The sequence below is a fragment of the Paramormyrops kingsleyae genome, chromosome 3, assembly GCF_048594095.1.
Source record: "Paramormyrops kingsleyae isolate MSU_618 chromosome 3, PKINGS_0.4, whole genome shotgun sequence".
NCBI classification, from domain to species: Eukaryota; Metazoa; Chordata; class Actinopteri; order Osteoglossiformes; family Mormyridae; genus Paramormyrops; species Paramormyrops kingsleyae.
The window spans coordinates 26,238,006-26,253,546 of NC_132799.1; the positions used below are offsets into that span (position 1 = coordinate 26,238,006).

General features: G+C 49.3%; 1 protein-coding gene across 1 annotated transcript; it reads right to left on the reverse strand.

Moving 5' to 3' along the window:
- Positions 1-4,229: 4,229 nt before the first annotated feature.
- On the reverse strand, positions 4,230-13,450 carry gpr37b (G protein-coupled receptor 37b). The gene is made up of 2 exons (XM_023837537.2): positions 12,181-13,450; positions 4,230-6,307 (listed from the first exon to the last, which is right to left on the reverse strand). The coding sequence occupies exons 1-2, from the start codon at positions 13,126-13,128 to the stop codon at positions 5,486-5,488; spliced, it is 1,770 nt and encodes a 589-aa protein (XP_023693305.2). The 5' UTR covers positions 13,129-13,450; the 3' UTR covers positions 4,230-5,485.
- Between the last annotated feature and the right edge of the window lie 2,091 nt (positions 13,451-15,541).

Here is a 15,541-nt window from a genome sequence, read left to right on the forward strand (position 1 = left end):
AGAAACATGTATATTTAACAACAAAGATGAGGCGGGGCTGTGGGGCTTTTAAATTATTTGTTTTCAAGTTTGGCACCGAATAGCTGAATATTTTGTAGAAAAAAACACATCTGGATGTCTCGGGGGTAAGACTAGGGATCTCTGCAGAGCACAGTGACTGGATGTCAAGAGATCCAATGTAGTCTATAAGCGTAGTAGAAAATTTAACCTCAATTTCCACAGCCACGGAGTATTAAATTAACCAAGAAAATGAAAACTATGAGCAAGATATTTGTGTTTATCTTGGGTTCAATGGCCACAGAACAGGATGTCGTGCAGGGGATAATTGTCAGTTTTCTTGGTGTTTCAGGTTTCTGACTTTATCGGTACAGTCACTGTTTATTGAGCCATTTTTCTCAACCGAACATTAAAACATTACAGCAGAACTGGTTTCAGTCAATTTCCCACATCGTAAAATGAAAGAATTCCATGCTCCTACCCATAAAAACAATCTTGTACGAACGAGGCAGCGGCTTGAACAAACCTAATCCTAAAACATACAAAGACATAAATAAACATTGCAGTTCTAACAGCATTTAGTTTGGTTTTCGCAAGCTTTAAGGCGCATCAAGATTTAATGCAATTCAAGATGCAGCGTCTGTGTGCCTCCTCCGAGATAAACACGCCCACAGCGAGATAGACTTCAAATGTGGATCTATTTAAAAACAAGAAAAAAGCACAAAAAAGCTGCACTTTCTCTTCCCCGCCAGGCACTCAAAGCACTTGCTTCAATGGTCCCTCATTTACTATAAGACCAAGGATTATCGGGATAAAATATATTGATTAAAACATTCCCCCTATTTAAAGGCAATGTTTGTCAAGATGGATGTCTGTATACACCTCAGTAGAACAAACACAAGGCCTTGTTTATGTCCATCAGAATGTCCAAGTCTGCAAAATAAAATAACTACCACAATGAAAGGGAATATTCCTGGTAGTTGAATTAAGGAGCCTTAGCCTTTCACCAGCATGTCCACATAATTCTGGGTCTCATGGATCCTCAGCAGGCGCTTTTATCCATATTGACATACAGTTAGGCAAGTGGGCCAGCCAGTCCCTGGAGCTGCATGGGTTGAGGGCCTTGCTGTGATACCCAACATTAAAACCACTCTGCCAACCCTGGGTTCTGCACTGGCAACCTTCCAATCACAGGCACAGCATCGTAACCTGCTGAACCACACCACCCACATGCCACTTGTGTTCTTCTCCCCCAGCGCAGAGGCCTGTGATATGAAATAATGCTGCTAAGCGTGAAATAGCTCTTAGGCTCTGCATTTTAATGGCATGTGTTTAGGCTCTGTATTTAAATGGCACGTGTTTAGGCTCTGGGTTTAAATGGTACACGCTTAGGGTCTGTGTTTAAATGGCACACGTTTAGGCTCTGGTTTTAAATGGCACACGTTTAAGTTCTGTGTTTAAATGGCACACGTTTAGGTTCTGTGTTTAAATGGCACACGTTTAGGCTCTGTGTTTAAATGGCACACGTTTAGGCTCTGTGTTTAAATGGCACACGTTTAGGTTCTGTGTTTAAATGGCACACGTTTAGGTTCTGTGTTTAAATGGCACACGTTTAGGCTCTGTGTTTAAATGGCACACGTTTAGGTTCTGTGTTTAAATGGCACACGTTTAGGCTCTGTGTTTAAATGGCACACGTTTAGGTTCTGTGTTTAAATGGCACACGTTTAGGTCCTGTGTTTCCGACCGAACAAAAAAAATGAAGGCCATTTTCACCCGTCTTTGCCAAGTCCCCCATGTGGCTGTGTCCATGTTAGACTTCTTTGATCTGACCAAGCAGGGTAACTCCACCCCGTAACTACATCAGAGCTGCCAGATTTCACTCCATCCAACTCCATCCCACATATGCGGCCTCCCCTTACACCACCTCTCCGAGACGCAGCCCCTGTGACTCCCAGCAAGACCAGCCCCCTCCCCATCAATGAAAAATTCATATGCCCTGTGTTCTAAGACAAAAATATCGCTGAGCAGGGGTGTTGCATAATTTATGGGTCAGATTGGAAGACTGGGCACATTTCAGTGTGTTTGACTTGGAGATACGCAAACTCACATAATTAAGAGGCCTGGGCGGCTCCCCCACAAGCAACACACACCATGCTGTTCAACACAAAATCCTCTGCAGCATTTACATTTCGCCACAAATGGAACGTGGTGAAACCGCCAACGTGGTGAATATTTAAAGTATGAATGCACATTGTTGTGTCCATCCACAAGAGCAGATGCTCTGCTTCTGCAGTGACTGGGGGATAAACAGAGCCGATCCGAGCCGGACCTGTGCCTCTGCATCTCCCCGTTTTCTCCTTGCCGTCTCACAGTGTGATGTTCTTCAATGGGCTCATTATTCCAGTTCTCCTTTGGTGATTTTTTTAATTTATTAAACTACAGTGGAAACCGCTTATAGTGGTCATGTCTGTCTGGGTGAAATTGATCATTATAACCATTTTTTTCCTATATGTCTCAGGCGGATTACCATCTAACTGACATTTGTATATTTATTACACAACTATAAGGCAATAAATCGGACAGCATCGCTGTTTACTGAATTTCACTTTTTCAAAATACAGTGCAGCTGTTACAAACACTTTCAAGTTACAGTACTATACAAATAAAATTACTAAACTGGAATAATTCAAATATGCTATAAAACAGCACAGTAATGCACATGCATTTTCCATTCAATTTTATTTATACAGTTAATTTTGACAACGTCACATCATCTCAAAGCGCTCGGTGTAGTTTCACTGCTGTATCTTAGAGGCTCATTTTTGGCGGTTTATCATAAGCTTAGTTGAGTCTATATTTGTCATTGACAGAAAATGACTCTTTTCCCCCCATCATGTTTTCTGTGCGCACAGCATTAGCCTACGGTAGTTTGCCAGAAGCAGACGGGTTACTACAAGGCGATGTCATGAACTCGGGCGGTTTGGGCGCGAGGATGAGGCACGGTGCAGGCAGGAAGGGAACGTGAACGACCCACTGGCGGCTCAGAGAACAAACAGGGATTTATGAACAAACAGAAAAACACTAAAAGTAAAAGGGGAAAAGCAAAGACTAACTACAAATGGGGCAGGTGGGCAGGCAGGTTGCAAAAAACCAGAACATTTAAACCTACCTGACATCCGACAAACATCATACAACGATGAACCACTCAGGAACGGAACAGAAGCAGGGACTTAAATACTGAAACTAAACTGGGTAACAAGACTAACACAGGGCAGGTGAGACCAATTAACAAGGACTATTAAAACAGGCAACAGGTGACACTAATAATTAACTCAAAGAACTAAACAGGGAAACTAAGAACTGACAAAGGAAAACAGAATCTTCAGTGAGGTGCCCAATATGGTGCCCAGTCAGGTACCCAAAGAAGTGCCATTAGGATATCAGTGACATCATAAAGCCACATCTAATCCATCCTTGGAGGCCTCTTTACAATGAGAGCAATGGAGCATCACAGTCGGGGTTACTGTCCACCCAGAAGCTGTTCTGATGTGCAGCCATGGACAAATCCATCATATCAGGCACAGGTGTACAGGTGCAGAAGGTCTGGAGAGAAGAGTAATGCGATTTGTGGTGGTATGCAGGTTTCTGCAGTGAGGGAAGTAAGCCTGGGTGTATAATATGGAGCTGAGGACATCTTAACATCAGCACAGGAGCACAGAGGAGATCTTTGGTCTATACAGAGGAGATCTGTGGTCTACACAGAGGACTGTAATTGTCACCTTTCATTTCTGTATCTCTGGCTCTTTGGAAACTCACAGCCGAGCTACGTGATTTTTTTCCCGATCATATAGAGGATAAACTTCTGTATTTTCTATTATATTCTAATATTTCTCTCTTTGTTATTTATATGTTATATATTATTTATCCTCATTATGTACTTTACTTTCCTACATGAAGTTCTCATTTCAGTGCCGGCATTTGATAAATAAACTTTGATTTGATTTAAACATGAATCCCAAATCTCACATCAATAGCAATGAGGGCTATCGTGACAGGACATAGATCAGTGAAGCAGTAATTAAGGGGATACAAAAAAAACCCCCCAACTTACTCCGAGCTCCAAAACGCAAGAACTAAAATCGGAGGAAGGCGCTGCGACAGGATAATGCCGACCAGCAAGGCTTCCCTGTGTCTGTGCAGCTGCGTAATGTAATTACGACTCAACGTCCCCACAATGTTCAATTTTTTTATTATTAAACTGGCCTTTCGAGCCAAAAAAGCGAGCTGATCCTCATTTTCTCTGAGCAAAGCGTACAGTACATGTCAGCTATAAAATTATACCTTTTCCATAATAAAAATGCAAAGCCCTTGGCAGACATGGCGAAGGCTCACAGGAATCACTGTTATCAAACACAGCACAGCACAGGCAGCCATATTCACTCACAGAATCAGCAGAACGAAGATACGAGATATTCCGTTTGCCAATGCAAAATATATATATATGTATATATATATAAGAAAAAATTATACAAAACTACAAAAAAGAAGTGCAGATGGAAAAGTAAAAAACTTGTAATTGAACTGTATCTGTGCTACTAAAAACAATTATGCGGAAATTTACATAAAAGTACAATATCTAGGATACTTAGTACTTTACACATTTTATACCAAACGCCAACTAGTTTCCACCTCCAATGGAATGTGTATAAATTGTTACCACATTTCAATATGTATTCTGTTGGATTATTTTGCCAAATGGACCCTTTTAATACATTCTACAGTATAGACATAACAGTACAAGAGCAATAACTGTAATGAGGTTGTATAGTTTTCTATATTGTATACATAAATACACGATAAACATTGTATTGTAACTACCCCAAAAGAACTACCCCAAAGATTACACTTCTCATTAGGAAAAAGCAACTTTACTATCCTTATGTGTTTCATATATTTTATCTATGCCTGACATACATAAAATATATTAAACATTTCACCAGATTTAAAGTTTTAACATCAACAGAATAAATGTACAGACAGCATATTTAGACATGTGTTTACTGCCTGTAGGTATATCTGTGTATATGTACAGTGTGGGACCACCTCAGACCAGCTGAGACCACCTCAGCCTGCCTCACCCTCCTCAACAGGCTGAGACTGCCTCACACCACCTCAGACCAGCTGAGACCACCTCAGCCTGCCTCACCCTCCTCAACAGGCTGAGACTGCCTCACACCACCTCAGACCAGCTGAGACCACCTTAGACTGCCTCACACCACCTCACACCACCTCAAACTGACTGAGACTGCCTCAGCCTGCCTCACCCTCCTCAACAGGCTGAGACTGCCTCACACCACCTCGAACTGGCCGAGACAGACTCAAACCAGCTGAGACTGCCTCACACTCCCTCACAGCACTTCAGATTGGCTGAGACTGCCTCATACCATCTCAGAGTGGCTCTGACTGGTCACGCCACCTCAGAGCAGCCTCAGCAGCGGGTCCCGACTGCCACGTGGGCAGACATCTCCCGGCGGATGGTGCTGAACGGCGACAGCTCCAGCTCGGTGGTGCACTCATGGTCGTTGTCATCACTGGCGGCGGCCGAAGAGCGCGCATGGCCACAGCCGTCACAGCAGCAGCAGCAGCAATCAAGGAGGGCGCGCCCGAACGGCCGGCACAGGAGCAGCAGCAGTGCAGGCGTGGCAGCCGCGCGGCAGAAGAGCAGCAGCTGGCCGAGCAGCTGCAGCAGTTCCAGGGAGCTTCGGGGGACGCCGGCGGCCACGTATGCCGACACCATGTTGCAGGCATTTTCGGGCATGACGCAGACGCCGTAGAGGATGGCCAGCGCCACCACCGTGCAGTTCATCTGGCTCTCCAGCCGGATCTGCTTTTTGTTGCCGCGTGCGCACGCTCTCTCAGCCTGCCGGATCTTGCGCGCCGTGGCCAGCGAGCCACCGATGGTGAACAGGGTAGGCAGGCAGAAGTAGCAGCCGAAGAACCACCAGAGGCGGGCGCCGTCGTAGGTGAGGCCCAGCAGGTAGACGGCGTCCGGCAGCTCGGGGGAGACACGCACCACGCAGCGCTCCAGGGCCGGTGCCCCCGGCACCTCGGGCTCCTCCCGTACCAGCTGCCGCAGAAGCAGCTCGGGCAGCGCCAGCAGCAGCGCCCCCACCCAGATCACAGCCAGCTTGGCCGAGGTGGAGCCACAGTTCTCCATCATCTCGTAGTACATCTGCACGTTGGTGGCGGCGCGGTAGCGGTCGATGCAGAGTGCGCACAGCGTAAAGGTGGTCACGCCGAGGGAGGCCACCTGGAGGGGTGGGGCAGGTACAGGGGTGGGGTCAGGGCGGATCAGGGGCGGTATGAGGGCGGGGCAGGGGAGGGGTAAGGGGGGAGCAGGGACGGTATGAGGGCGGGGCAGGGGAGGGGTCAGGGGGGAGCAGGGACGGTATGAGGGCGGGGCAGGGGAGGGGTCAGGGGCAGTATGAGGGCGGGGCAGGGGAGAGGTCAGGGGCAGTATGAGGGCGGGGCAGGGGAGAGGTCAGGGGCAGTATGAGGGCAGGGCAGGGGTGGGGTCAGGGGGGAGCAGGGACGGTATGAGGGCGGGGCAGGGGAGGGGTCAGGGGGGAGCAGGGACGGTATGAGGGCGGGGCAGGGGAGGGGTCAGGGGGGAGCAGGGACGGTATGAGGGTGGGGCAGGGGAGGGGTCAGGGGCAGTATGAGGGCGGGGCAGGGGAGAGGTCAGGGGCAGTATGAGGGCGGGGCAGGGGAGAGGTCAGGGGCAGTATGAGGGCGGGGCAGGGGAGAGGTCAGGGGCAGTATGAGGGCAGGGCAGGGGTGGGGTAAGGGGGGAGCAGGGACGGTATGAGGGCGGGGCAGGGGAGGGGTCAGGGGGGAGCAGGGACGGTATGAGGGCGGGGCAGGGGAGGGGTCAGGGGCAGTATGAGGGCGGGGCAGGGGAGAGGTCAGGGGCAGTATGAGGGCGGGGCAGGGGAGAGGTCAGGGGCAGTATGAGGGCAGGGCAGGGGTGGGGTCAGGGGGGAGCAGGGGCAGTATGAGGGCAGGGCAGGGGAGAGGTCAGGGGCAGTATGAGGGCGGGGCAGGGGAGAGGTCAGGGGCAGTATGAGGGCGGGGCAGGGGAGGGGTCAGGGGGGAGCAGGGACGGTATGAGGGCGGGGCAGGGGTGGGGTCAGGGGGGAGCAGGGGCAGTATGAGAGCAGGGCAGGGGAGGGGTCAGGGGCAGTATGAGGGCAGGGCAGGGGAGGGGTCAGGGGCAGTATGAGGGCGGGGCAGGGGAGGGGTCAGGGGCAGTATGAGGGCGGGGCAGGGGAGGGGTCAGGGGGGAGCAGGGGCAGTATGAGGGCAGGGCAGGGGAGGGGTCAGGGGCAGTATGAGGGCGGGGCAGGGGAGGGGTCAGGGGCAGTATGAGGGCGGGGCAGGGGAGGGGTCAGGGGCAGTATGAGGGCGGGGCAGGGGAGAGGTCAGGGGCAGTATGAGGGCGGGGCAGGGGAGGGGTCAGGGGCAGTATGAGGGCGGGGCAGGGGAGAGGTCAGGGGCAGTATGAGGGCGGGGCAGGGGTCATGGGTGTGAAAACAGAAGCAATAAATAAATAACCCAAACATTCTGTAACAAAAATCAACCAGGACTGCCTGTGACTCCACGAAGGAATTCACTGTATTATATGCTTATATACTGTGTTAATTTTAGTTGCGTAGCAGGTTGTTTTTTTAAATGCATGGCAACTTAAGCTTTACCTTAATTATGGTTACTAATGGGACTGTGTCAGGGTCACCGTGACACCTTTCACCTGTCGCTGAGGCCCGGGGCAGGGTGACAGACAGGGGGCAGCACTGAGCTGAAGGCCCATTCTCTCCCTGTGCCTTGAGCGCCAGTCCATGTGTACTTTGGCAGGGAGAGGCATAAACACGCTGAATATTTTATTAGTTCAGCCAGGGCCCGGAGCGGAATTTAAATGCAGTCCGATGTGCGGGGGAATGTTGTGATCTAGGACCCAGAAGAGAACCGTGTGATGCACGATGGACCCCTGTCTGCTCTCTGCTGTCAGACCATTTTAGAAATTAGAGAGATGCGACACGATCACATGCTGATGATCCTCTGCTGAAATGCAGAAATATTTGATTTTCTACTATTTCTATTCCTATAGATTTCTATACTAGAATACCAGGCATCCAGAAATGTACATTTTCCTAATTTCCTGATTTTCTCCATTAATCACCCAGAAAATAAAGTCCAACTACCAATAATCAGCCAGGACCCACACTTCATACCAAAAGCGAGATTATCTTAGTGTAGGCTTTTTAAATGAATCATCTCATATTTCTTCTCGTCTATCAATAGAATCAACTAGCATTGCTTTGAAGCGTTGCTGTGGTAACACTATCCATCTAAATTTAACATTTAAATGTTTTGTGTTGTTTTCCTCCTTGTATATGACATGTGAACAAAGGCAGCCATTTATGAGGCGGGCAGAGATGGACGCCTCGAGGCAAGCACCAGGAGAGCCGGAATCTGCGGCCACGCCCACTCCTGGGCACGCTGCTCTCTAAGCTCCCAGTCGTTACTGGAGTCGGCACTGTCTGCCTCTCTACCTGGTCATCAGGGACGCAATCCCTCCATTTAAAGAGTGGCCATTGTTTATTTCATGTGTTATTCATTTACTGATTAATATAAACATTAATTCAGGAGCATGTATGTGATTTCAAAGGCCTACACTTCCCAGTTATCAGTATAGCGGACTGAAATCTTAATTTAAGTCTGCTTAATAGTTTTGATTAAAAATTTACCAGGAATAACAAATGTAACTTTACAGTTTACTTTCCTTCCTGATACAGAATTCTGCCTGAATCATTTTCACTGAATAATCCACATCTGTCGTCCCATCCGGCACCACCAATGATTAAGAGGTTTTCGTTATTAATCAGCAATAATTCCTCACTGAATAATTCACAGGCGTCCCAGTTATGCATTATGAGTTTGTTCAGGAACGACACCCTGCTGTCTGTCTTCATGCGGAGAGAGGAACAGGGCGGCATGGGGGGTGTGCCATCCTGGACTGGAGAGAGAGGGTGGCATGGGGGGTGTGCCATCCTGGACAGGAGAGAGCGGGTGGCATGGGGGGTGTGCCGTCCTGGACTGGAGAGAGAGAGCGGGTGGCATGGGGGGTGTGCCATCCTGGACTGGAGAGAGAGAGCGGGTGGCATGGGGGGTGTGCCGTCCTGGACTGGAGAGAGCGGGTGGCATGGGGGGTGTGCCGTCCTGGACTGGAGAGAGAGGGTGGCATGGGGGGTGTGCCGTCCTGGACTGGAGAGAGCAGGTGGCATGGGGGGTGTGCCATCCTGGACTGGAGAGAGAGGGTGGCATGGGGGGTGTGCCGTCCTGGACTGGAGAGAGAGGGTGGCATGGGGGGTGTGCCGTCCTGGACTGGAGAGAGCGGGTGGCATGGGGGGTGTGCCGTCCAGGACTGGAGAGAGCAGCAGTCTGGCTTGCTGTCTCATCGTGTTATTAAGTGGAAGTCTGCGCAGACATGGAAGAGAACCTGGGAAACGTCAAGCTGTTTAATTTCAGCAGACAAAGACATCAGTGTCTGCCTATCTTATAAAAATATGCTAGAAGCTGCACACACACACACACACACACACACATACGCAAACACACACACACGCACACACACACACACGCGCGCACACACACACACACACTCACACCGCCCTCCCACATGGGAACACACCTGGACAGTTTAACTGGCCCTACAAATGCACAGAGAACATGTTGCCAGCGGTTGTCCAGGAACAGAGAGACACCGACCTCTCCTGTCTCCTCTCCTGGGCCTGCTGATCACCTCGACTGTGGTTCCTCTTTGAGATGGAGTGCCTTCCTCTTACCTTGCGCACCAGAAAGACCAAAAGCCCACGAAAAAGAGCATCACGCCAACACCTCGTGACTTTCAGGAAGGTTTCTCTCATGGCAGTAATGGACCCTGCTTCCTGTATCTGTCAACACTGTGCGGTTTTGGAACGAAGCCTAGTGGTGACCCAGGAGAGGGCGTGAACTTACCCAGGGGCACATGTGGCTCCTGCACGATGGATTGGTGCCTCTGGAAGGCGGAACTAAGATTCAACATCACGTGCAGCCAACTGGGCTGAAACCAGCAAAACCGCAGCCCTGTGGCCCGTCCCTGTCAGACCCCTGACACAGTGACAGATGTCGCCACTCCAGGCAGCCTGACAGAATCCAGGGAGCAGGTTCCTGCAGGAGCTCACAGCCTGCCAATGCTGTCCAGCGAATCCAAGCCAGACGTTTCTGAATGCGGGCCAGTTCCTCAGATCCTGCTGCTGTTCAATAGGGAACTGAGTGCAGCGTGCAAATCCTCATCAGAGGGAATCCTACTGGCCTGTCACCCCGTGTGGGTTACATTTGGGTCACTAATGGTGCTTTTCCAAGGACATACAGGAACCAAGCTGTCCCGGCCCGTATGGCAAGGAGAGGCTAGTTACAGCGCAGTTCCAGCCCACGTCGGTTTTCCACTGCAGAAGGATCGGCACAGTAAAGGTGCTGCCAGGTTTGGAGAGTGACAGTGACGTAGAACAGAAAAGACGTTTATTTACTATTCACACGGCATACATTATGACTTATTATGTGCTAGTATCTGCGAGCACATCTGTGAGAATCACTGTCTGATGTTAGCAAGAGTCACTCTGCCTTCTAACAAGTACTTTCTTAAACTTCCAATCAGATTTTTCGCTCCATAATAGATTTCCTAATACATTTCCAAATACTAGACAACATCTAGACAACGTCTAGTATTTCCACAGAAATAAATGGAGTTTAATTTTAGGGAGGAACGTCTTTAAAGCTGCCCAAAGCTACTAGTTAAACACAGCTGGAAAGGCATAAAAATACTCCGGAAAGGACAGTGGTCTGACATCAGCTGTTCCCCGCGCCTGACCCCTACCCGAGTTTGTGGGACGACAGCCAGGTGTGATTCTGCTCCACAGCCTCCGGGCCAAAGATAACGGACTGCTGTTTGCACAAATGTGGCAGTGACTGGAACGATTTGCCCTAAAAACAGTGTGGTGTCGATGTCTCACCTTCACCTCAAAGGCAATAACACAAGAAAACAACAAGAAAAACCAGCAGTGCTTGAAAAGAGGACACCTCTCCCCGAGGCAGCTGAGGCTGAAGCTACTGTTTAGGACAAAGCCAACACTTAATCACTTCCTGTTTGATTTAAAAAAGGATCAAACTCACAACCTACTGGTACCAGTTAGACACCCATGATTTCCTGCATCGTCCCAAGTATGAAATTATGGCGAATCCCCTGACACTCTGTGTCACTCCGCACAAACAAAAGGGAGGCTGCTCTGCTCTTCTGCCTGCCACAGTCACTCCATACAGGTCACAGATCAGCTCCATGCGCTCCAGCCGGTTATGGGCTTGAGTGTTAAAGTGCTTCAGTCCTGGGGACCCACAGTGGGTCCCCAGGACTGGAGTTGAGAACCACTATTTTATTATTGGCTGATTGAGAGGCCATCCCAAAAACCCGCACCCACACCGGCCCTCCATAGATCAGGTTCCCCACCCCTGACATAAACGAATAAACTCGCTCGTCCTCCACTGCCACGGGCAGACAATGTCACATGCTGGTTAGACCTTGGTGCATGTGGCAAGGGGCATTTACTGCAGTTAACTTTTAAATTTGTTCTTAAATTAGCCCTTAAATTAATCATTAAAATTAGTCCCTGCAGGTCTCTTATGATACAGGTGGCTTAAGTGCCAGCTTAGAATTTGGACCAAACACAAAAAAGATGTGGGTTCAAGCCCCAGGACCAGCTGGCTCATGCTTGACTAAGTTACTCTGAACCTCCTCAGGAAATATAGACCAAAATACACCAATTAGACCTACTAACGTTCCAGACTGCTGTGGACAAATGCAAATGTATTCATTAAACACACCAAACTAAAAAAGAACTACTTTAATATTATGCATGTTAATATAATATATTTAATATAACGTATGAGTATTAGATTAATATGTACGTGTGGTGTCTGATTGGATTTCAATTATAGAGACAGTATCCATGTAATCCACGTAGTGCATCTGGTATGTAAGTTTGCGTTTTTGACACTAATACATCTTGGACAGGTGTAACGTTCACGGTTTACCTCAATGTAGGGCACAATTTTGCAGGAAAACTCTCCCAGTAGCCAGTTCTTGGTCAGTTCGTGGAAAATGACCAGCGGCAGGCAGAAGAAGATGATCAGAAAATCCCAGAGGGCCAGGCTGGCCAGGAGAGAGTTGGAGATGCTCCTCATGTAGTAGTTGTGACACACGATGCACATGATCGCGATGTTTCCCATAATTCCAACGGTAAAAATAATAACAGCCACGCACATGATGGCGTACGCCCTGTAGGATTCACTCGTCAGGGGGAAGAAGGGGTTTGTTACCTCCTGTGCTTTGGTGTTGATGGGAATCGCGGGGGTTGTCAGACCGATAAAGTCATCCCGTGCGGTGAATAGTTGGTAAGTTTTGCCCATATCTGCTGGACCTTTGGTGGACTGATTAAGGGCCAGCGGTCGGGGCGGCAGTTCCCACATCGCACCTTCCAGCAGAGCATCCAGCTCCGTGGGAAAATAGCTGCTTTTGCCGAGTCTTTTGTGCCCTCGGTTAACGGCTTTCCGCTGGTTATTCATTGCGCCTCTCTTATGCCTGTGGTTCCTCTTGTGCCAAATTCGGTCGAAAATCCCCGGCGGGTGCGCGGGTCCCGACGCGGCTTTCAAAACCCGCATCAGCTCCCCCGAATCGCGCATCCTACGACCGAATCTGCTCTCCCTGGGGGCGCCGATTGTGGAGCGGTCGTGGGCGCTATCGCCCGCAGATCCCCCGTTTGTCTTCATCCAGGCTCCATGTCTCACCATCCCGGTCTTGCGGCCGATCACGGGAGAAACACCTGTAGCGTGCGCTGCCATGCGCTGCAGCCCGTCCGCAAGCCGCCTGGACGCCCGGTGCCATGGCGGCGGCAGTTTGCGCTCGGAGTTACCTGCGCTTTGCGCCATTATCCCTGCGCTCCAGGGCAGCAGAAGCAGCGTTATCGCCAGTGACCAATGCATTGTCCTTGCAATGTGTTTTACAGTGGTCTCTGATCGCTGGGCTATCGCAATGCACTGTGATCCTTACCATGTCCATACAGTAGAATAAAGAAGACGGAAACCTAATTTACCACAAAAACATTCGCGCTCAAACTAAGCGTCAAACATGAAAATTAAATCCAGGTTTGATTGTAAATATATATCTAATCGTGGTTTCCTTTAATTGCTACAAAGTTTTTTTTTAATTATTATTTACAATTTAATCTTGATTTTTCTTACCAAAAAATGGGCTGTTCACGCAAACAGCTCTGAGCCTGGGGGAAGATGGAAAAAGGTGCCACCCGGGTTGAGGGACATAGCAGCATCTCAGCGTCCTTGCTGTGGATACAAGTCCGCCGCATTTCGCCGATGGGCTCCTGGTGGCGCAGTGGACGCGAGTCCCCGATCGGCGGAGCCAGGAGTGACGGGGGTGCGGCGAGGGGCGTGTGCACTGAGAGCCGGCCAGGGAGGCGCCGCAGCTCCGCCCGAAGCCTGAGGTCTGAGAGCCGGAGTGGAAACTGGAGGAGGAAGTGGGTCCCCTGGCGGATAACCCGGATCTGTCAGGGCAAATCCGTCAGAATGAGACACCGGGTTCTGGGCACCACCCGCCGTACGCACGTGTCATCGCCGTAAGCCGGTTTGCAGAAAAGGGAAGAAGGAAAAAAAAGCAACATACATATGAAATTAAATTATCCCTATATGTATGACAAGTAAATAGAGTGATCCAGGTAGTTGTATTGCTGCGAAACCCCTCATTTAAAAGTGATTTAAAAACATGAACAATAGTCACGCATGCATTTCAGTTTTGAGAATTTAATTTCTTGGTTTTAACATTGTAACTGCGTCAGTTTTCCCGGCTGTAACATATCAGGTGATTCATGTGTCGGTCGGAGTTTTTTTTTCTTTTCCTTTAGCTTATCAGACAGCACAGGGGATCCCCAGCACGCCAAACCCCAAAGCCCGCTGTCCAGAAAGAGCTAAAAAAAATAAGAAAATCCCGCGTAAACAGTTATGAATTAATTATTACGAATATCTCCACGTCCCGGATTAACATTTCTTAGAATTAGCTTTTGTAGAATTAGGTGTGATTTAAGAGGCGACGTGGATGAAACCACTTTCTCTGCTGCTTGTATCTCAGGACACAGTAAGCGTCTGACCATCGCCATTTAAAATTAATGCATGACCTTTAACGGCAAATCTGTTGCATGATAATATATGAACTTTAATGGTTCATCTATCATATCTAATGGGCTTTCACACTTAGGCTGAATAATTATTTGAACTTGAATTACTCTGATGTTTTTGTACTCCGCGCAAATGCGTAAAACTGTGAGTCTGTTGACCTCCATTTTTCATGCACACAGTGAATGCATTAAGCAGCATTATTTAACGGTGCTACCAACTGTATGATACACATCAAATATGCAGTACAGTTACAGTAGGCTATAAGGGCGTCTAGGCCAACTGTGGGTCAAGGGCGCCCCCTGGCGGACCTTAGAGGGAATTTATAAGTGCGCGTGCCGATTTATAGCAACGGAAAAGGGGATTCAAATCCACAGGCATATTTTAAAAGACCGTCACCTAAAATGTTGAACAATGCCGCAGATCGCCTGCCAGACTAGATATTAGTTTTTTTATTTAAATAATGGAAGACGTGCAGTATTAAAGCACAGTGTAGCCACCTTAATACATACCAAAAGCCTCTCCGCAAAACCATAAATTAGGTAATGGCCAATTAAAACACAGTATCCCATAAGACCACCCACTCCCCTAGGCACCCACTTCAGACAGGCTAATCTGTTAACCAGTCCACCCAGCTAACCCTGATTATCCCCTAAAAGCCATGGGTGCAGTCATGGTTGGAATTATTACCTGGGATGGAGGCGGGTCATGGAGCCTAAGAGATTCCGTAAATCCAGCCCTCTGCCTCAACCAACCCTGCCGCTGCTCCACTGGAAGGGCTTCTGCTCCTGTATTCTTGGAAGACCATGTTAACTTTAAGTATACAGCTGTGTGTAGGTGAGACTGAGTGGGAAGAGGAACTGAGCTGCATGACGTGAGGGTGAGGGAAGAGGACAGTAATGGACCTGTGGGCGTGCATGCTCGGAGAAGTCACAGCCAGGTGTCAGACATGAGGGTCTGTGGGCATGCACTCTCAGAGGAGTCACAGCCGGGTACGAGACATCAGGACCTGTGGGCGTGCACGCTCGGAGGAGTCACAGCCGAGTATGAGACATCAGGACCTGTGGGCATGCACGCTCGGAGGAGTCACAGCCGGGTGTCAGACATGAGGGCCTGTGGGCGTGCACACTCGAAGGAGTCACAGCCGGGTATGAGACATCAGGGCCTGTGGGCATGGACGCTCGGAGGAGTCACAGCCGGGTGTCAGACATGA